Here is a 21,023-nt window from a genome sequence, read left to right as displayed (position 1 = left end):
TATTTCATTTATTGACCGGGCCTAAGCCCAGAGGTATCACATCGCTGGTACATATTGGGAAGGCAGACAAAGCAAATGCTGATAGGACGGTTTGGCTGCAAGGTAAGGAGGAGCCGCAGATCTCACGCTCACAGTCTTTGTTGTATTTGTTGAACAGCCAGTTTTTAGTCTTTTTTTTTTTTCTTTTTCTGAAGGTCAAATAAGATGGTTCTTCTTGTATGCAGAGGGGAAGGGAGTTCCACAGGGTGGGGACTGTGACAGGAAAGCTGGATCCCCCTGCCCGATTTCTGGTGTATCTGGTTGTGGCTACGGCCGGGGTGGCAGAGGAGCGCACGTAGTGTGGTTTAGGCCTTTTGGTAATGTGCTGGTTGAGGAAGGCTGGGCCAGTGGCTGGGGCAGCTGGGGCAGCATTGTGTATAGAAAGGTATTAGGGACATGCCTCAGGACACCCTCTCTTCAAGTCAGCCCCTCTCAACTGTCCCACATGGAGCACTTTGTAGCTCACTCACGCAGCATTCCACACTAAGAATGGTCATAGTTTAATGCACACAGGCAGGGAAGACAGAACAGATGCAAAGCATATCACATTAAATGATTTAAGAACAGAGTAAGCTCTACCAGTTAGTCATCAAAGGAACATATCCCATCCCTTCACTACTGCTTACTCATTGACCATCACGCAGGAAAATTAATATCTGTGTACAAAATGTAAAAATATACACGGTTGTTTAGGCAATGGGCCCTTAACATATACGATTGTCTGTTCATTAGTAACTGTCCCTGGTCTCTCATTTTAGCACACCTTCCTTAATTGGCCCTGGGCACTTTCAGACATCAATCCTACCCAGGGGCTGCCTCTATTATCTGTATTGACTTCTGTGTGCATCGTTTAAATCAGAAATGACACCCCTAATATTCAATAAATACAAAAACCCTCTCTCACTCGAGCTCTCCAATGATGACTCCATGGTGTTCATCATGCTAGCAGATGCCTTTTCTCACATCCTTATTGCCCCTTAGACTAGAGTTTCTGGACGTTTGCAGTTGGAAATCCACACTTGCATTTCAGAGCACTCCGCTTTGGCCTCTAAAACTGCTCCTTCTGTGTTTACGAGTCTCTGGCCATTCTGATAGGCCTATTGCACAAAGAGGGTATTCACATCCAACCTTTCCTGGATGGTTGGTCAATTCATTCTTCAACTCAGAAACTGCTTTAATCCTAGTCTCTGAGTTTGAATTACATTCTAAAGTCCCATCAGTGGGACAATTGGTCTCTTCCTCGTCTAATGGAAATTCTCATCCCCAACCTCAATACAGAGCAAGACAAATATTTATTATTTTCTCTCCTTGGAGCTCCAGCACCATCCAAGATCTCGGTTTAATGACAACAGAGCAAACTTGATATACCTCAAGCCACTACACCTTTGACTTCTAGTACATGCAGAGCTAGTAGCCACTCGGCTTCATGGCAGCTTTGGCATCTCTTCATCATAAGCCCCTTATGTGGGGGTCTTTTCTCTTTCTAGAAACCAGACTGTCTTAAAGGACCAGTGCTCCCTCCCTTTACCACTACAGACATGGGTGGATTGGGATGTGGGTTGCACTCATTCAGATCACTTGGCAGAGGTGGCTCATCAGATGATTCGATGCACAGTGTTCTCATGTTGTTCCTCTCAGTGGTTTATATTCACAGGCAGAACAGAATTTGGAGTCAGACATTTGTCAGCAGGTTCTTCACCATCTTCCTGTATCTGTCCCACCCAAATTACCTGTTCACTCTCAATCTGTAAAGATTTGTCAGCTCATGGCTAGACCTCTTCGCATTCAGGATGATCCACAACTTTCACTTTACAATTAAAGAGGCAGAGACCCTAAAGTGTGAGTGATGGATTCCTGTTGGTTGCCTGGTCTCAGGGTATCTTGTTGGCTTTTCCTCCAGTTCTGCATGATGTCCTCAGAACCAAGAGGGATAGGGATCTGGTTCTGTTGATGATCTCATGGTGGTTCAGGAAAAAACTTTTTTCCCTGGTGTTTAGGTGTATGCTCCATACGAGCTCCACAGTTGGCCACCAAAGCTTTTTATATCCCTTGGTGGGTGGGAAGGGGGAAGCGAGAGTTGAGGGGGTAGGGGAGAGGGGATTGGAAACTTACCTAGCTCATCTACTTCAGAGTTTCCTGCTTTCTTGTCTCCCAGGTAGTGATTTGGTGTTGGCTTGGGACCATCCCCTAATATTATGTGCTCTACAGAGTCCAATCTTTTAGCCCCTATGCAAGGTGGATTTGAAGTTTCTATCCCTTAGGATGTCATTCTTAGTGCCCATTAAATCGGCTAAATGTCTGGGATAATTGGGGGCACCTCTTTGTTCTGGACCGTACTTCAGGTTTCTACCAGAAGTGCTAGTCCTCCAAACTCCCATTTCTTTGTTCCTAAGGTCATGTCCTTGTTCCACTTGTCTCAGGATCTGAAAATTCCTACTGTTGGAGCCCTGGATTTATTCTGACCTATGGACTGTCGTCTGGATGTAGGTCTGACAATCATCTGTATTTGGCCAGGACAGCCTAGTTCGAGTCCTTGGATTATTTTTGTACTGTTTTGTCCCAGACACAAGGATAAAAAGCCATGCATGGATACCCAAAGTAAACCTATTTTCTAAACCTTTGTGGTTATATATGAACACAATGTGATGGTTTTGCCAAAAAGTGTCCAGGGGCCATCCATCAGAGTGTTGGCTACCTCTTGGGCTAAGATGAATTGATGTCTTTGTCCAACTTCTGCTGGGCGGTGTAAGGAAGGTATGGTATCTAACAGTAAGACAGACACAAGTGATCACAGTTGAAAGGTGTTTATTGCACTTGAATTGGGTTTGGGTTTGAAAAACACTGATCTTATCCTAAATCTAAAGATGGGAGCAGGCTACGACCATAAAATAATAATAACGCAGTCCTAATCGAGTCTGTCAAAATAAAAGGGCCTATACTAATAAACCTATTGCCAATCCTTACTTCTAAATACAAATAGTATAGGACTTCTAAATACAAATAGTATAGGAAATAATGTTATGCAAAGAAGTGTTCAAGAAATGATATGTTAGGATATTCAAGCCGTTGGCTTCCCTTCTCCATGTTTTCTGCACGGGACAAGGCAGCACACTCTCTGGCTTCTCCAGGATGAGGATTCAGTTCAAAACCTCAACATCCAGGCCTTCTGTGCCAAAGTCTCTTTGCCATTCAAAGTCTCTTATTTCAGAGGGCCTGATGCGACACGACAAACATTAAAGTTCCTTTCTTCTTAGGATTTCATATATACAACTTCTCGGGCGATTTACTTTTCACCCTGGGTCCCACTCCGCCAGGCTCAGACCCTCTTCAACACAAAACCTTCAATTGGTCTCCCTCTGCCAGGCTGAGACCAAATTGATCTACTACTCTTCCAAACGTTCTCTACTTCATCAAAATCAAAGACTTGTGACTAGTCAAGATTTTGCTTGACCCGTCGCAGGACCAATTTGATTCACATTACTCGTTCTCCTCTTGATGAAACCTTTTTCTCACCATCACTTTTGGTACCTCTCGGCTGTATACCACACAGAGACCCTCGATTGAGTACCCACACGGTGCCGGACCACTCTGTCAAAAGGTATTATATCTTACTTTTAAAACTCAATCACTCATCAGCAGTTCAACTTTACTTGCATCTCTTATCACATGTGTTTAACAATGTCCGTTCCAGCGCTCTCCATACAATATTGCTGCGTGCAACCTTGGCTTCAACACAGACCAATCTTTTATAGGTCTCCCCCACTCACTGGCTGTGATGATTTCACTGACACTGCTTTGTTCTTGGAGCCAAGGATGGTACCACAGCGGCTGGTGCTTCTCCACGCCTACATTATTGACTCGGGAGGGCCCCAGCTATCTCTGACACACAATGCAGGATTCTTCAGCCTGGTTTCCTAGTCTTAAACTTTCCGTTTGCGAGGTTTCTGGAAAGTAACAGGTCCTTGTTGAAAAGGTCAAGGGAACATCCCTTCTTGCGATCCACTTCTATTTTTCCGTCTTTCTTCTCTCGTTCAGCTGCCGTCTCAAAACTGTTTCTTCGCGTGCTTTGCCTCGCTCAGAGTGTGCGCTCATACTCCGCCTTTTATCCGTGTGGGGAAGCTTAATGGAAGTCAGGTGTGTGTGATGGTCAGTAATAGCCTGATCATTGTATTGGGAAACATCAGGTATACTTCTTGGGGGTTAGTCAGTTTTCTCTCATAGCAGGCTGTCCATTTGTAAAAGAGTGGGGTAGACTTCCTAAATATCCTACCTGGTAGGATGGGGTAAAGGTGTTACAGGATAGGGGATACTGCGTCTCCTCATCCAGTGTCCCACTCCCCGAAGACCCCTCGCCCAAGTGATCCTCCCACACTGGTCCACCCCCAGGAACTGGATCCAAAAGCGATGGCCGTATCCTGGATGACATATCCCCAGGGACTAGTGGATGAGACGCCTTCTGATTTCTCACAGCAGCCACATGGGCTTCCCCCTCTAATTTTGTTAAATAATACCAGGTCATGTTGGGGCTTCAGAGTGGCAGAAATTCAGCATAGCTGTGTTGGAATTCGTTTTGTGATAGATTGGTATTTCCTTATTAAGTAGATGTGTGCAGCATTCATTGATCCTCGTTGATGTCCTTGCAATGGCTGAACGCTCGCTACACCCTCCTCTTGTTTAGACTGAGACAAGCGATTAATGCCCCAATATGTACCCAATATGCTTGTTTTGTGCTTGGTTGGTTGGTAGAGGCAGGGCAGGCCGGGTGTGGGACTGCATGTACTCCCTGGGAAGGAGAAACCTCTCTTGATGGCCAATTAAACAAAATTAATTAAGGAATTCTGCTTGTCAGAAGAGTCTCGGGAGGCCGGCAACCTCACATGGTTTGGACAAAGACGCGGGAAGAGTAGGAAGGTTAGAGGGAAGTAATCTGGGCTAAATTGTTTATTCTTTTTGCATCAAAGCATGGTACTGTGATCTTTTGTCTAAAAGGAAGGACTAATTATTGAAAGGACAGTCTCTTAACATTTATATGGCAGTCTTGGACAGTGAATTGGGGGCAGAGGTATTGTATCCACATGAGAAAGAGATGTGCGCTTTGGAAGACTGTGTGCTCTCCACAAATGCCAAAGATTTTGACTTTTACATTACTTCTTTCTGTAATCATATTTCATGGTAAAAGGCTCAGAAGACTTCAACTGTGCATAAAGTAGAGGTAGGTTATTGTTAACAATTGTACACAATATTTTATAAATTAAGTACCTTTCACCAAAGCCTCTGCATGAGTACGTTGATATATCACTCAAAATCATGTCTCGATTTGTTTTTCTTTGTGTGGCTAACACATGTTTCTTACTTATTTTTTCACCCAACAGACTTTTCTACTTGAGGTATAAAAGGAAATATAGGCACGAGGACGCTGTAATATGTACTGTTTACTGTTTTTTTGGAAGCATGTGCAACACAATTGGAGCCCTCCTCTCCAAACAACTCACCATTCAGGTACGTGTTAAAGGGGACTGATCAAGGTCCATCAATATGACTAAAGGGCTAGTGCATCTCAGTGTCCTTATGCCGGGGCCTGGGATTTACATGGCGATAGGCAGAGGGTGCATTCCTCGAAGTAAGGTTGGTTGAAGGCCCGCATTTCGCACAACATTTAATTCCTCTGCAGCTGTCTTCTCACACTGCTTCCATTGGACAGTTTTGTTTTACCCCAAATCTACTGAAACAAAGAGGTATTCCTCTGTGGTGCTGGTCGCCATACGGCACCAACCACTGCACCTTTTCTGTATACCTTTCCCCCTCCTTGTGCTTGCTTCCTTAGACTGATGCTCTTGGTGGCAACAACCTTTCTCACACCACTGGGAGATCCATATGCCCTGGTTATTCCCATTTGTTATTGGGTGGCTTTTTTTAAGTTTGATGCTTTGCATGGCTGCAACACTCTGACCCACCAAATTCACCCTTCTGTTATCTGCAACCTTCCTTTTTTGTAATGGCAGCTGTAATGAAGTTTGCATAAAGAGAGTTAAGGTAATGTGACCTTGTGCTGGTAAAATGTGTTCTTGTGCTAGTTGAGTTGTTTTCAAGTATCAAATTGATCAATTCTGTGGGTTTAAACAGCTCTCATATTAAAGGATATATTGACCAAGATGCCAAATGCATACAACCCAACATGATGTTTGCCTACATAGGAGTTTTATTTTTATCACAGTTGTGTATATTATGTTAAAAACGCTAACCAAAATGCATCAGTAATGAACTGAATTTGGAAATGTAGGTCCATGCTTCTTGTGGCCAAGTACATCTGTTCACCCTCATTACGCGTTTGGTGATAATTGTGCAAAATGACCACCAAACTCCTTTATCGAGACTCTGTACTGCAGGAATACAAGTAGAATAATGGTGGACTTGGTCCCCATATTCGGAGTCCCTAAGTATTTTGGAGAATATACCATTCATGGCAATGCTGATGCAGTTAATCCTCTAATTGTTGGTGGGTAAAGTGGAAAATGTCCCTCCTGGAGGGAAATCCTCCACTTAACCTCCAAAATCTGAATTCAGTGATGCAGTAAAATTGGTGCTAATTCCGGTGTAAAAATGGGTGGTAACGGAATTACTGCCAAAAATGTACTAAACCGCTGAACTCTTAATTGGGCTCATTTAGTCTCACACATGCCCATGAAAAGGAAATTTTCTGTTTGTGTAAGGTGGAAGTAAAAACACAGCCAACTACCATCTGTAAATCAGTGATATAGAAAACAGACCTCTGACGAATCCCACCCAGAGAGAAAGAATGTGAGCCTCAGGTTTTATAACCTACCTTCGTTAGGCCATGTGAATTCAGAAACAGAGAATGCTGGGTATTAAGGAGGAACTAAATGCCAGTGAGACCAGCATGTCACGCCTGTGAGAAAGCTGAGTGTATTTTCCCAAGTAAACCTCGAGAATCCCTTATTCAGGTGGCCAGGGAATGGCTGGCACTTTCAGATTCCAACCCTGGGAGTGGACGAACGAGGTACGGTCACCTGGGTAGGGGAGCCCAGGGTTGTGCTTGGGGAAATAACCCAGGTGAGACGCAGTATGATATCAAAGAAGAAGGTGAGGAGGACATAGTCCCTGAGGCTTTTGTAGGCTGTACCACATATGTCACCCTTCCTCTCATCACATCTCTCTTGCCCAAATCCAACAACCCCTCCGTATATAACAAATCCCCTAGGATCCCAAACCTTGTTGCATTCAGAAACAACATCTCCCAGAATCCCTGTTTTCCTGTGTCCTACCCGAATACTCCCAGTTATTCTCCTTTTTGTCCCTCTGATTATTATTTCTCCCACTCCCAATCTGCTCAGACAAAACGCTACCATTCCACAATGCACCCCTGTTCATTTCATCATGCTAATCTCGGTCATTCCCATTTGTTTCACAAACCCTACCATTCTCACCGTTCTGAATTTACCAACCCCCCTAGGATGAAGAATATAATTCCTCATGACACCTCCCCCCCCCTTTTCCGACACAAACACTTTCTCACACTGTGGAAACCCACGGTCTAAACTTAAAGCCGTTTACCTGACATGTCCTGGCACAAGGGTCAGGCAGAGTCAGGAAATTAACCAGAATCACACACACACCTGATGGCCCTTTCTCTTCCCCATAGGGAGAAAAGGTGGAGCACAAGAGCACAATATGAGCAAGGTGGTCAGCACGAAGAGACAGCTATCACAGGGCAGCTGTTCAAGAGGAGTAGAAAGGCCGCAATAACTGAGAGGGTGACAAGGAGAGAAGCGACCTTGCCCTTTCCGAACCAGACTCGCGATTCCTCTGTGGAAGAAATCTGAAGACCGTGAACAAAAGCTAACGTGTGCTTCAGCAGATGTTAATGGTACACAGAGCACGCCTACGCTGATGAGCAGTAGAACAGAAAGTGCTTGCTACCGTGGTACCGTCCTTGACTCCAGATACAAGGAAAGCCAAGTGATTCATCACAGCCGGTGAGCCAAGGGGAGAACCGATAAGAAACCGAATTGTGTTGAATGAAAGTTACAAGTTAAGGAAAGTTCAAAGAACTGTGAAGGTCTCAGGGGAAAACCAGCTAAAAGGGTTCTGACACCACGTGGGTGTACGGCGAGAGACTAAACTGATTCCCCATTTTTTTTAAACTACCAATACCAGAAGGCTGTGCGAGAGCTGTGAGAAGTGTGTCAAAGTGGTCATACATAGGTCTAGAAAAATCCGCTGTACAGTCGAAAGTCTTTGACTGGCAAGTAACGAAATGCTAAGGGAGGTGAATCCTGCAAGACGAGAGAAAAGATTGTCGAGTGAATCCGATGGAGGGATGCTGATTAAAAAAAGGGGCGAAGCCCGATGCCTAAATTAACATTTGTGTTACCGAGTGAACCTGAGGAAGGGAGGTTCCCCAAGAACTGTTTAAAATGACATTAAGAGTCATGAATGTAACAGAGAAGTCACTTACAATACAAGCCATAGTGAACCCAGCGGAGGGAGGCCAACATTGAAGAGAGGTCTCAGCCCGCAAGAGGGAGATCCACGGTAAAAAATCATCACCCCAAGCGTAATCAAGAAATAACTGTTATTTTGAACACATCAGGCCCTCGGAAGAAAGATACTTAACCACCAAAGGTCCTGTTATCATTCAAAACCCTTTGTGGGACTGAGCCCGGAAGAGGGGGACCCAGAGGTAAAGAGACATCACCCAACGTGCCACAAAAAAGGAACTCTTTTGCTTATTATTTTACATGCAGCAGTTCCTTGGACAGAGACGTAATTTCACCAAAATGGGAGGGGTGGCGGAAGTGACCTCACATGATCCCTGAAAACATCACAGGAAGTGGTGTCATCTGACCCCACTCCAAAGTGACATCACAGGAAGTGATGGAACACAGCCTTTCACCCCTTGACAAAACAGGAAGTGACATCACATAGCATTGTTTCTAAGTATACTATGAAACATGTGGTTACGGTATCACTGTAAAGTGATATACATTGCATACCAGATTGTATCACCATATGTATTGTTAATATCAGTACGTATAGGCCCACATTACCAAATTACTGTGAATGCTAGCAGACGTCCAAGGCCAAACGATACAGCACTTACGCTTAAGACCTTCATATAGAACAAATATACTTACAATATCACCCAATCTGTGTTGGTACTCATTTATCAACCTCAGCAGGAAGAAAGGCTGAGTAGACCTTTCAGGGAGTCGAACCTGCAACCTGCAGATCACACACACATTTCAGAAGCGAGCGCTCTACCCACTGAGCTATCTTACCAGATATAGCTACCAGAAAACCAGCCACTCCAGAAACAAAGAGCCACATTCTGCTGTCCACAGCCCAGGAGCCTTTATAAAAAAAAAGAAATTAAAGTTTTTTTCTTCAATTCTTTAGGAGTAGCTAGGGAGAATTCAGGGGTCGACCCGTGGCAACTGCGAAATTTTGGAGGCAAGAGACTTTTTGGTAGACAAGAGACTTTACCGCAAGATGCCCTGATACCTGAGAACCAAACTGTAGGCTCTTGCTGACAAAAGCTTGAGTGTGTGCTCCAGAATCCCATTGTGTCCCATACTAAAACTTGGAGAAGGGAGACCCCGGGCTACTACATCCTGACTTATCATTTGTGAACACTTCTTTCTTTCTCAAGAACCTTATCCCCCACTTTTCTGTAATTAGTTGTAAGGATTGGCAATAGTGTTTTTTTTTTTTTTTTTTTTTTTTTTTTTTTTTTTTTTTAGTTTAGGCCCTTTTTATTTTGACAAGACGCCACTAGGACTGCCTTATTATTATTTGATGGTCGTAGCTTGCTTCCATCTTAGATTTAGGTTTAGATTAAGAGTTTTTCCAACCCATTTATACAGTTTCATAAACGCCCTTGAACTGTGATACCTTGTTTCTGTCTTTACTGTTGCCCCAATGGTTCCTTACACTCCCCACCAATCTGGTAAATCCATAGAGGTATTAGAAGTGGGGTTGAGGCATAGACCACTGAGAGCAGTTGTGCAGACCTGAATCGAAGCTTAGAGTGATGGCATGGAGTGCAGTGAGTAGGAAGGTTCTCTGACCTTTGTTCAGCTTAGGTTCAACTCAACGGTTTGCCAAATAACCATAGTTGTTGTAGGGGTTCTGCATCCTGGGGGAGTGGACGGAAGTCTGCAGAGATGCACGGACAGAAGTGCAACCCAGGTACCACTGTCAAGAGGATCACAGATATCCCAGACGACAACATTGCTCCAGGGACGAAGGTTCCCGGAGAAGGCACCAGGCTGTCTGAGAGATACTGTGAGAGCTGAAGAGATCTGACTGGGGATTCGAAGCATGATATGTGAGCTCTGAGAGGCAGGCACGGTGGCAGATGGACAACCTTGAACAAAGCAAAGTCTGAATGAGAGAAAATGCAGGTATGCTGCTGAGTGAAAGGGAGCCATTGTGTGAAAGAAAGAGTTACTAATACCAAGACCTTTCATTGTGCGAAAAGGAGTCAAGAGACGTTTTGCAGCAAGAAATGCAATTCTGTTGATAATATTAAGGACATTTCACCGACCTCCTGCCAAACAATAGAGAAGACACTCTGCAGACATCCCAAACTAAACCAAAAACCTGGCCCTAGAGCCCAGTCTTCAAATCATTCCTAAATGGATGTAACTCTGGAATTCGACTAACATTTATATGGAGCGGGTTCATGCAAATTATCATGCTCCCTGAAAAGTAGCGTTTCACTTAAGTTTCCTTAATTGTGACTTTGTTGGTGTTATGAGCCAGTCGCAGCTGAGAAGAGCTCTAGGGACCATGGACACTGCTGTAACACGACACTTCAAGACAGTCGTGCTCTATGTGGAAGTGGACCGGAATGGGATACCCAGACTCGTCCACCCCTTTCATCAACGGAGATGAACAGATTAGAACCACTTTGATCAATAAGGGGAATCGCTTCTTTACTGCTCTCCACTAACCCAGCTGTGCATTTCTTTATGGGGCTTTGGACGACACCCCATACCATCAGGAAAAGAACAGGGGCAGAATTTTCTGCATTTTTGGCATGTAAGCTAATGCCAGCATTCACAATTGCAGAGGCCCAGCTCCATGTACCAATACTCTTGCAGTATGCAAAGTAGTCTGTTTTGGGCCGCATTGAAGTTGTTCATCCGCCCTGTCCTTTGCATTCCCTGACCGCCTTTACCTTTTCAGTATGATTTTTTCTTTCCAGTCAATTTAAGATAGTTCCTTTACATGGAATTCAGGGGCAAAGACTCCTTAGAGAGAGCTGCCTTTCTGTTAAGTAGTACCAAAGTTGTTTGTCCAAAGTTCAGATGTTCAGGAACTGAAGAACCTCATAAAAGTTATGCCTGACGCCTCAACGTGTACATCGCAGGAAAATCAAACAAAATAATGCACCTTCAAAAACGCTGTGCCTTTCCAGCTTTCTTGAGAAATGAACATGGTCCAGTGATTGCTGGTTTCCTTTTAAAGCCATAATGCTTCCCTTGCTGTGAATGAAATTAAGTGACACTTGGTAAAACCAATTGTTTTGGCAATTAATTTATCGAGCAGATGTACCTAGAGAGTCGCCAGATGTGGTGGAAGGGCCACATTTTTTGACAAAAAATGATTTTTCCTTACGACAAACAACTTTGGTAAAATACAACCTATTAGCATCAAGAACCCCTTCACCAGCTTATTCGTAAAAGTGTAAATGATTCCTCAGAAAAATTAGGTTTCTATATAAAACGCTGACTGACTGCTACATTTAGTTAAAGAGTGTCCCCATTAATATAGATAATACAATATTGAGCTGAGAGTCAAAACAGATAGGAGTACATTTATATTTAATTCTATCTTAAAACACGGTTACGTGTGATATTGAGAAATAACGATTGCAACTTTACAGGGAAAAATAATATACCATTTCTTTTTAAATTGGGCCTCCTCGCCGAACACCACATTTACCCATGCTTCTAACCCCACCCCGGACCAGCCCCCACACCTTTTAGCCCCTTACCCCCAACCCCCATCTTTCTAGCATTTAGTAAATTTGCATTTGTTAGCTTGTGTTCGATATATTCACTGCATACCTTAAAACACATCACTATCAAACTTGGGAACAAGGATGTGAGCAAGAGAAGCTAGTCCTTGGTCGTGAGGACGTCATGGAGATCTCAGAAGAACTCTGACTTGAAGCTATCCAGAAGCTGTTGAAAGGTCTACAGTGATATGACCTCGTGAGGTGGACCATGCAGTCCTTGACAGTGATTACAGAGAAACTACCCAGAGTGAAAAGTGGCTCGGGAGTAATCTCCCTCATCACAGTAATTGCCCAACGGATATCAAGAACAAAAGTTATCACAGGAGTAGTCCCCGGCCTTAGAGAGTTTGTGGAATCTACACCAAAGTGAGGGACATTTTGAGAGTGATAGCCCTTGTTAGAATAGACCATAAAAAGAAAAGCCAGGAAAAATATATATATATATATATCACTGAGGAAGAATATTTGTTGGACATGTAACCAAGCCCAGAGAACTCCCTAGGAGGAGTTACAGGGATATATGGGGACTAGAGACTATTAGAAGTCAGCCCTTAAGGCTGTTTAAATTGGACGAGGAGAAGGGAGTCATGCTGTGAAGTTGCTGTGAAGTTGCATTCCAGAGAAGATTCCAAGATGTTGCAGGAGTTTGCAGGTATGCAGAGGCCACTCTGTTTTTCTGTGGATGCGGCTCTTTCCTTTATTAGTCAGATGAGAGCGGGGGAGCGGCGGCAAAGCTTTCTCCTTGCCGTTTGCTGCATTCTTCAAGAGCAGCTTGGAGGATCTTGGCCACGGCAATTGTCCACAATGTTTTGGCCCCACTGATTAGGTGCTGCCACCACTACTCTTCTTCACCATCGACGAACATTTCCATCACCGGTCGTAGGTATGCTAGCCGTATTTCGGCCATTGCCGGGCAGATGGTTAGCAAGTGTCGAACAGTTTCCGTTTGATCACTTTTTTTGCACAGTCTACAGATTTTTTAAGTAGATTGGCCTCTGATTTGAAGAATTTCGTTGGTGTGCAAAAGATTGAGACACGCTCTCAAAAAGAATTGCCTTAAGGGTCTGCTTGGGAATCTCTTCAAAAATTGGGGGATTTTGTTCCGTTTCATTGCCTGGGCTGGTAGATGTGCTAGGAGTTTGTTCTTGTTTGCTTTTCCAGTGTTGGAATCCAGTCTAAGTCAGCCAATTTCCTTTTGATTTTGCATGGGTTGGTGATTATTTCGGCTTCTGTGCAGGGGATTTGGTCGAGCTGTTTCTTTATCTTTGTCGCCCAATTAGTAAGCATTTGCACTTGCCTGTGGTGATTTCTGCATTTATCAGTTGGTATAGCGGAAGACGTTGCGGGAGGATCGTTTTCCTGAATAAGGAAATGCTGTTGAAGTCTACTGTGTCCTTGAGAGAAACAAGGCCCAGTTCTCTCTTTATTGCTGATATTGCAGTGGATTTGGGAAGGTTCAGCACTGATTTCCAAAAATAGCCCTCTATTTTTTGCCAGAAGGAGTCCGGAATTGAGGGCATGGCTTCGCCCCCATAGGTTCGGGCTGGAACGACTTTCGCCTTGTAAAATTGTAGAGTCGGGATTGGGGAGAAGCGGCTGAATTTCTTTTCCAGAATTCGAGCCTGTGTTGTTAGTGATCTTGCTTTTGCCCACAGATGATTTTGCATGCTGATTTTTGTCCAAGTGCTATCGACGATAACACCCAGATATCTGAATCTGGTCACTGTTTCAATCTGGACCTTTTCTAGAGTCCATTTCAATGTGCTTGATCTTTTCCTTGTCTTTTCCAGGATCAGGATTTTAGTTTTGGTCTTATTTATCTCCAGGTTTGATTGATTGATGTTAGGCCGACCTGCCCAGGGAATATTGAATCATGAATAATGAAGGACAACTAAACTGAGAATTTAGTAGTTTAGAAAATTACCCTTCTTTCTCTTTTTCTTTACACCAAATGTTTGATTCCACACTTTTTCTTGTTTCAAATCTATTTTCTGTTCTAATATTATATATGCTCAAGTGTGATTTTGAAAATTTTCCTCAAAATATGTTTTTTTTTCCTTTTTTTACTAAGTCTTAAATATGTTTTCCCTAAGCAATTTTGTCCCCACACAAGTTTTACATATGTATAATGGAATAAATTGACGCTATTTATGATAAAATAATTACTTGATGGCTTACAGAATCGTGATTTGGCCCACATCAGAACCTCAGTGAAATGATTATAACACTGTAACAAAAATAATTACTTTTGAGATTTATTGAACTTTTCTCTTTATCACGGTGGAACTGTTTTATTTTTTATGATTGATGTAATCTGACAGGTGGTGTAATTGTCGCTGGAGACCGATCTGGGTTTGGTCGATGAGTGTGATATCATCAGCGTACACTAGGCGCGGGATGGGGGCGCACCCTAAGCAAGTGTCTTTAAAGTCTCTCATAAAGACCATGAAGAGTGCTCTTGCAAGCGGACAACCATGCTTGACTCCTCTACGCATAGCAATTTCTCCCGATAGGAGTCCTTTGCTGTTCAGTTTTACTCGCATGGTTGTGTCTGTGTGTAGTGCCCTGATGGGCGCTAGGATGCTTTGCGGGCAGTTCCAAAAAATACGTTTTGACCATAAAAGGTCTCTGTCAACACGGTCGAAGGTGTGGGTCAAGTCCATAAATGCCGCGAAAAGACTGGTTGAACCTTCTAGAGTTTTGCTTTTGGCTTTGCTTAGTAGCATAATGTTGACTGGAGATTAATTCTTTTTGAAGCCCGCTTGAAAGGGGTCAGTGCAGGCTGTTGCTGCGGCCCAGCTCTGGAAACGCTTTAAGAGCAGCATGCCAAAGATTTTTCCAATTGTATCAAGGAGAGCTATTGTCCGGTAGCTGCGGGGATCCGATTTGTCTCCTTTTTTGTAGATCGAGACCACTGTCGAAGAGGTCCAAGATCTCGGAATTTATCTAGTTGTTGAGCACATGCTGAAGGCCGTGCTGATGAATGGAGCCCATTGAGTTGGGAAGTTTTTGAGGTCGGCATTGGTCACTCCGTCCGGCCCCGGTGCACGCAAGGCTTTGAGTTTACTGATGGTTGAAGCAATGTCTTCTTGGTCGGAAACATCAGCGCAGGGGCTATCGTGACTTGTTTGAGCTGTAGACGCTGGAACCTTGGGCTGTTGAAATAGGACCTCAAAGTGGAGATACCATCTTTTTTCGCTGACGCTGTTGGACGGCTCATTTGCGTTCCGTTCAGCTTTAGGTTTCAGGAGGTCCCAGAATTTTCTTGCGTTCTTGCCAGCTCCTTTTTTTTACTATTTCCTCATAGTCTTTTTGGTAAAGAATGGCTCGGTGGTGTTTTATCCAAGCTTTGGAGTTCTTGGCTTCTATAGCTACTTGGGTCAGTAGAGCGGGCGAGTTGGATTTTCTGGTTTTTCGCTTGAGTTGTCTTAAAGCTTCTTGCTTGGTGACTACCTGTTTGTTGTACTGATGAGATCCGGAGTTTCTGGGGAGAGTGTAACTGCATGATTTTTCTTTGTAGGGGCTCAGCAAAGGTTGGTAATCAATGTCAACTGTTTGGTGGTCTGTGACAAGCAGTTTAGATTGGTAGCTCAGCGTCAGTTCTTCCACTCTGGCAGCGGTCATTTTCAGGCGTTTTCCCTTTGTATTGCACTCAATGCTTGCCTTCATTGTATGGTTAATTGGCGCAATCGAATTCCATGTGGCTCTTAAGAAGTTGTGGTCGCTCGCTACTGTGCGAATTACTTCAAATTCTGTTATCAATTCCAACATTGTGTCAGAGACGAAGATGTAATCTATTGTGGCTTTTCAGGTGACTCTCTCCCAGGTCGGAATTCTTCCTGGGGCGGGTAGTGCCAAGTCCATGTTATGGAATCCTCGTGAGGACATCAAGTCGCTCCAGAGCTTGACTCTTGTCTCTGATGCGGTTTTTGGTCTGTGCACCTGAATTTGGGGGGCGGCATTCTTGCATTTCGCGTTCGCTGCAGATGATGACGTGTGCAATGTGTTTGTTGGTGTAAATGTTGTCAATTTCTTTTTCTAATGCTCTCAGGAACTTTTTATCAGTAATCGCTTGTGGGTTCCAGTAAACGTTTATGATGGCAATCTCTATGGTCGTTTTTATACCTTTGGTTAGTGGCAGGGTCAGAGTAGGATAGTAGGGTCAGAGTACGATAGTTTTGGACAGAGGACAGATTCTTTAGTTAGACGATGACCTTGATGATGAGCACCCAAGTTTAGTTGTCTCAGGAGGATAGCGCAGCGACAACGTGCTCGCCTTGGATGCAAGACGTCCTGGAGCACCACAGGTTCGATCCCTGGGTCTGCGCTTAGAAACTTCTGGGTATTAAGCGCGTTATAATTAGCCCATCGTATCAAGTTAGGTAAGGCAACCCCTTTAGCTGTAGGGAAAGAAAGATCCTTTTTTTTGTTGAATAAATACCTTCCGTGGAAACGCCACCCGTTTGTCCAACTCCTTCGTCGGAATTACTACTTAAGATATAAATATATTAGCTGTACTGTGAAAAGAAAACAGCAACTTTCTATTCAGGTTTTAGTAGCCTACATGTAATTTCCCTTTTTGCTTTTTAAGTAAAATTATTGATGGTATTCATTGTACTTGACATACAACACATTTCTCTATTCTTTCAGATTTTCACTGGAGGTTACATGGCTGCCATAGATGTTATTAATTTTATGCTGACTCTCTTTCCAGTCTGCGGTGTCAAATTCAGACCCAAGTCAGGTACGTCCCTTCATGATATCATGTCCAGCAATAAAAAACAGCTTACATCTTCCAGGGTGAAGTACCATGTTATTTCAGCTACTTTTCTGACTCAAATTATACCGCTAGTTCTCTTGTTTTTTCAGTTTGCTCTCGGCAGTAGAAACGGCCTATATATTCACAAACAAATAATAATTATAAAATGGAAAATAATCGTCTGTCATGGGCAGCATTTGTGGTAAGCACAAATTGGCTGACACAACAAAGTTGTTCTCAAGAAGTGAGCTTATTTACAAAAGCAAAACAGAAGATTTCTTCAATAATTAATCGTGAGCAAAAAGTCTTGTACTAAATTCCTGGTTTGGTCTCGTCCTAGCCCAGGTCCAATATCCAGACAACATTCTTTATTTTTTCAGGTTATAGGTTTTTGGGATGCCTAGCCCCACTTCTAGAGCATCCGTGGTTCACATGCTCTGGCACCAACACACCACAGGCTTGGTAGAATCTTAGGCTTTCTGAGATAGAGGTGGAAAGTTCTTATGTGGTGCTTATGTGTATGGTGTGCATCTATTTAGTGTAGGGTTGTGCTGGTCTGTGATTGGACAATGTGTCTGGGTCAGGTGGGCTGAAAGGAGGTTGGCCTGAGCTTTTCTCAAGGCCTGCTGCCATCTTGGATTTTAAAACTTCCCTCCACTTTGGAACTGCTGACACTTCCTGCTTTGGACTGAGCCCCTCTGTATTCCCGGAGTGTATATCGGACATCAGAAAAGTCTTTAGAAAGTGAGGAAAGTTGTTTGGTTTGAAACTAACATTTTTGGGGCGTTGGTTGAAATTGCAACGCTTCAGTATTCTGTGTCTCCAATACGTTGGAAGACCACTTTTTGCAAAGCTTTCAACAATACTGATGCATAGCTTGAATGTGGCCTGTTCTGGCATGTTTAATGTTGGTGCATTCCATATTGGGGTCATTACTTGGTATTCCTGGTTGGCAGTTATGCCTTTGAACCATCTGATTGAAAGGATTTTGGTAAACCCTAATAGCAGGATTTTAGAGCCTCTGATGATCCGTATGTGTGTGTATGTATGTGTGTATATATATATATATATATATATATATATATATAAAATCTCCTATACAAAGGTGTTTCCAGGATCCACAAGACAAGATGGAGGGTGGGGGGTGGGGATCAGAAATCATAACAATACAACCACAAAGAAATGATTATATTGGCCTTGTGACAATCCTACCGTGCAAGTGCATGGCAAGGTGATAAGTGCACGGGGTGGGGGTAGAGAGAAGTGCAGGAGTGGGGTACCCCCACCGGTGGGGGGTGGGCAAGTGTTGGTCAGGCCAAGGTGGCAAGTGCCAGGGGAAAGAGGGGGTGGGTAGGAAGAGTGCAGTGGACAGGGAGGACTAAGGATAGTCCCGGAAAGGGAGCCCCAGGGCAAGTGCTGGCAGAGGATGCTGGGAGGGACTGGTGCGGTGGTGGTCTGTTCCCTGTATGACTGAAGGGACCAGGCCCCAGGGGCAGCGTCAGGTGGAGGGTCTAGCACAGGCGAGGGAGAGGGAAGGAAGAGGCAAAAAGGAAGGTTTTCAGACGTTTCCGGAACTTATGAAGATCCGGCTCCAGTCTGAAGGGGAGGGAGGCTGTTCCGAAGGGAGGCCCGAGCCCAGGAAAGGGATTTACCTCCCACTCTCTGCTTCGAATAACATTTGACCTGCATAGAGTTGGAGTCAGAAGACCGAAATACCTCCCAGCCAGCAAGGTATTTCATAAAAGTAAACTAAATTTAGCTACAAATTCTAATGAGGGTACCCCTGTTATTCATTCAGCTAAGAGCAATTCCCTAAATGAATTATCATACAGATTGACAGCGCACCCGGAACCCACAAATTACTTCTAAACCCCTTATTAATTAATAACTAGACTACATAGAATGACTTTGCAATATATTTCAGTAAGAATATGTAGAGTGTTAGATCTGAAGTGGAATACAGTAGTTCACTGCTCTGGTTCCCACATACTAGGGAGCCAGATCAGCAGTAACCGGAAAGAAAAAACGAAATACAGCCTCACTTTTTGCCAAAGTATGCAGATCAACAAGGGTATCTGTAAGAGGGTGAAAATGCAAGATATTGAGCGAGTGGACGAGATGGCTTGGACTTCCATATCTGCAGCAACAGTAGCCGAGATGCCCCTCATTGATAGTGACTACTATATGCAGCACAGAATGTTCTACCAGCGGTGTGGTTTCTGGAGTCTGTAAAAGGTCCCTCAAGCTATGCCCCCGGTGTAGGAAAGCGGGCTTCATGCTCTTGAGGATCATTGGATTAGTGCACTTTACAAAAGGGCATTACTGTATATATTCTACCCAAATCCTGAATTTCAAGTCTTCAGGTTGCTAAGGCAATCTGAATAAGACGCTCATTCCTTTCTATTTAGGCTAAAATAGACTCGAGTTGTTTCCAACATGAAGGCCGAGTAAATGGATCTCAAACAGAAAAGAATGTACTGGGTGGACCTCTGCAAATGGCCGAGTCGTCTCGCCCGATGGCGCGCATTAGGAATATTGTTTGTCCACCATTGATTTTTGGTAACTTCTAAATCTTCATATGAATATGTAACTCTTTAAGTATAATTCACCCATCTTACTTGAATAACAGGATTCGGTGCATAACATGATTTGGGGTCATAGAAGATATCTGTCTTCTGAAGATTGCCTTCATTTCATTGAGCATGTTTCTTTGGGTGCTCACAATAGTCTGTGTCTTTTGCAGGCCGGCGCCATTCCAGACAGAAGAGAAAGTATAGGACCAGCTTGTTTGCCCTGTTCCTGTCACTCTCCGCGGGCACTGGGGGCTACATTCTGGCAGCTGGAGCTCTGCCTTCTTCAGGGGACTACCATGGGCCGCAGAGGAGGCTCCTGGGAACAGTTCTTCAGGTACTGTTTTGTTTCAAGAATTGCCTGATATCCCATGTGCTTTTGGTCCTACTTTGTATGTGGCTATGGAGGCGGTCGCTCTGTCTCCTTCGTTGATGTATGCAGGGGCAATGGAAACCACCTTGTCATGAACTTGTTTAAACTGTTCTTGTAATATTAATGCAAGCACACTTTGACCAAGTGCCTTGCAAAATACATGCTCGTTTGGTGAAACCACAGACCTGTGTGTCTAGTGTCCGTCTAACAAACGCTCAACGAGTGGATATCACTGTGAAAAAATCATCAGCAATGATGAAGCTTCTGGGACACAGGCTGGATTCCAGCCTTCTTCTACATCTGTCAGAACCGAAGAGCTGTGAAACTGCCTCAGCGTTCTTGCATATTATTTTAAACATTTTTATACCGAAGCTAGAAAGGCCATGTCCTGCAATAATTCCCCTCTTCCTCAAATAATTGAGTTTGGAGTTTCAAGGCTTTTGTCTGGAGGATGATTTGAGGGCAATGATGAAAGAATGCCATTTGTAAAAACACTATTGCCTAAAATGTCACTCAATGCTTCTTAATGTTTTGTTGCACTTTTCATGTGTGTCTTAACCAAAGAGAAAATTCCCAAATTGGTCTAATTTATTGAAGGTCTGTTGTTGTAATGACCCTCATTGGTAGCCTTAAACTTGGCTTCAATTTGTTTTCAGAGTTTTTATTTTGTGGCATAGTCCTTTTGCTTTTCGGAGCATCCAGAAGAGTTTGAGAGCCAGTAGAGAGGGGGAAAAGAGAGCATGTGGCATGCATGCTAGCAAAGAGGAGGCAGAATCGGAGAATGAAGGAGGAGATGGACTATCATTGGATCATAGAGTGGGAGGTGAGGGTTAATGGATGAGCTTGGGTCACCAGGAGCACAGTGCTCCAGTCCTGGGTAGACCTTTAAGATCCTTATGCATTCTGGGAATTGTGAACAATTGATTCGCCTGGCAGATTGCAGTGATTTCTAAGTGGAGAGGTTTTGGACTGGAGCAGAGTGTAACTGGAAACTTGGGGGCATGGGGGGGTGGGACGAGGATCATTGTACAACTCGATTTGGCTTGTTTCTGTGTTTTCAATTGCCCAGAGACATTGGGCCTCATTGTGAGTTTGCCGGTCTGGAAACAACGGTACCGGTAAGCTTGCCGGTACCGTTGTTTCCGGACCGGCAAACTACAAGTTCTGCGAGCAGGTGCCTTTCAGCCCGCCAGCTACCGACAGAGTCATAATGAGGCCCATTCCATTTTGGCCACT

The 21,023-nt window shown here is 43.9% G+C and overlaps 1 protein-coding gene across 9 annotated transcripts in view; it reads left to right on the top strand.

The window, feature by feature from the left end:
- The window catches only part of TMEM44 (transmembrane protein 44), a 450,231-nt gene that overhangs the window by 167,385 nt on the left and 261,823 nt on the right, over nt 1-21,023 (top strand). For all 9 annotated transcript variants that reach the window (XM_069618578.1, XM_069618573.1, XM_069618574.1 and 6 more), the window contains exons 2-4: nt 5,412-5,538; nt 16,736-16,829; nt 19,588-19,751. In XM_069618578.1, coding sequence (XP_069474679.1) covers nt 5,491-5,538; nt 16,736-16,829; nt 19,588-19,751 — 306 coding nt within the window. In that variant the 5' untranslated portion in view covers nt 5,412-5,490. The remainder of the gene's footprint in view (nt 1-5,411; nt 5,539-16,735; nt 16,830-19,587; nt 19,752-21,023) is intronic.

This window comes from Ambystoma mexicanum, chromosome 10, assembly GCF_040938575.1.
Source record: "Ambystoma mexicanum isolate Mex_15411 chromosome 10, UKY_AmexF1_1, whole genome shotgun sequence".
In the NCBI taxonomy this organism is placed as follows: Eukaryota; Metazoa; Chordata; class Amphibia; order Caudata; family Ambystomatidae; genus Ambystoma; species Ambystoma mexicanum.
This window is presented reverse-complemented; position numbering and strand designations above follow the sequence as displayed.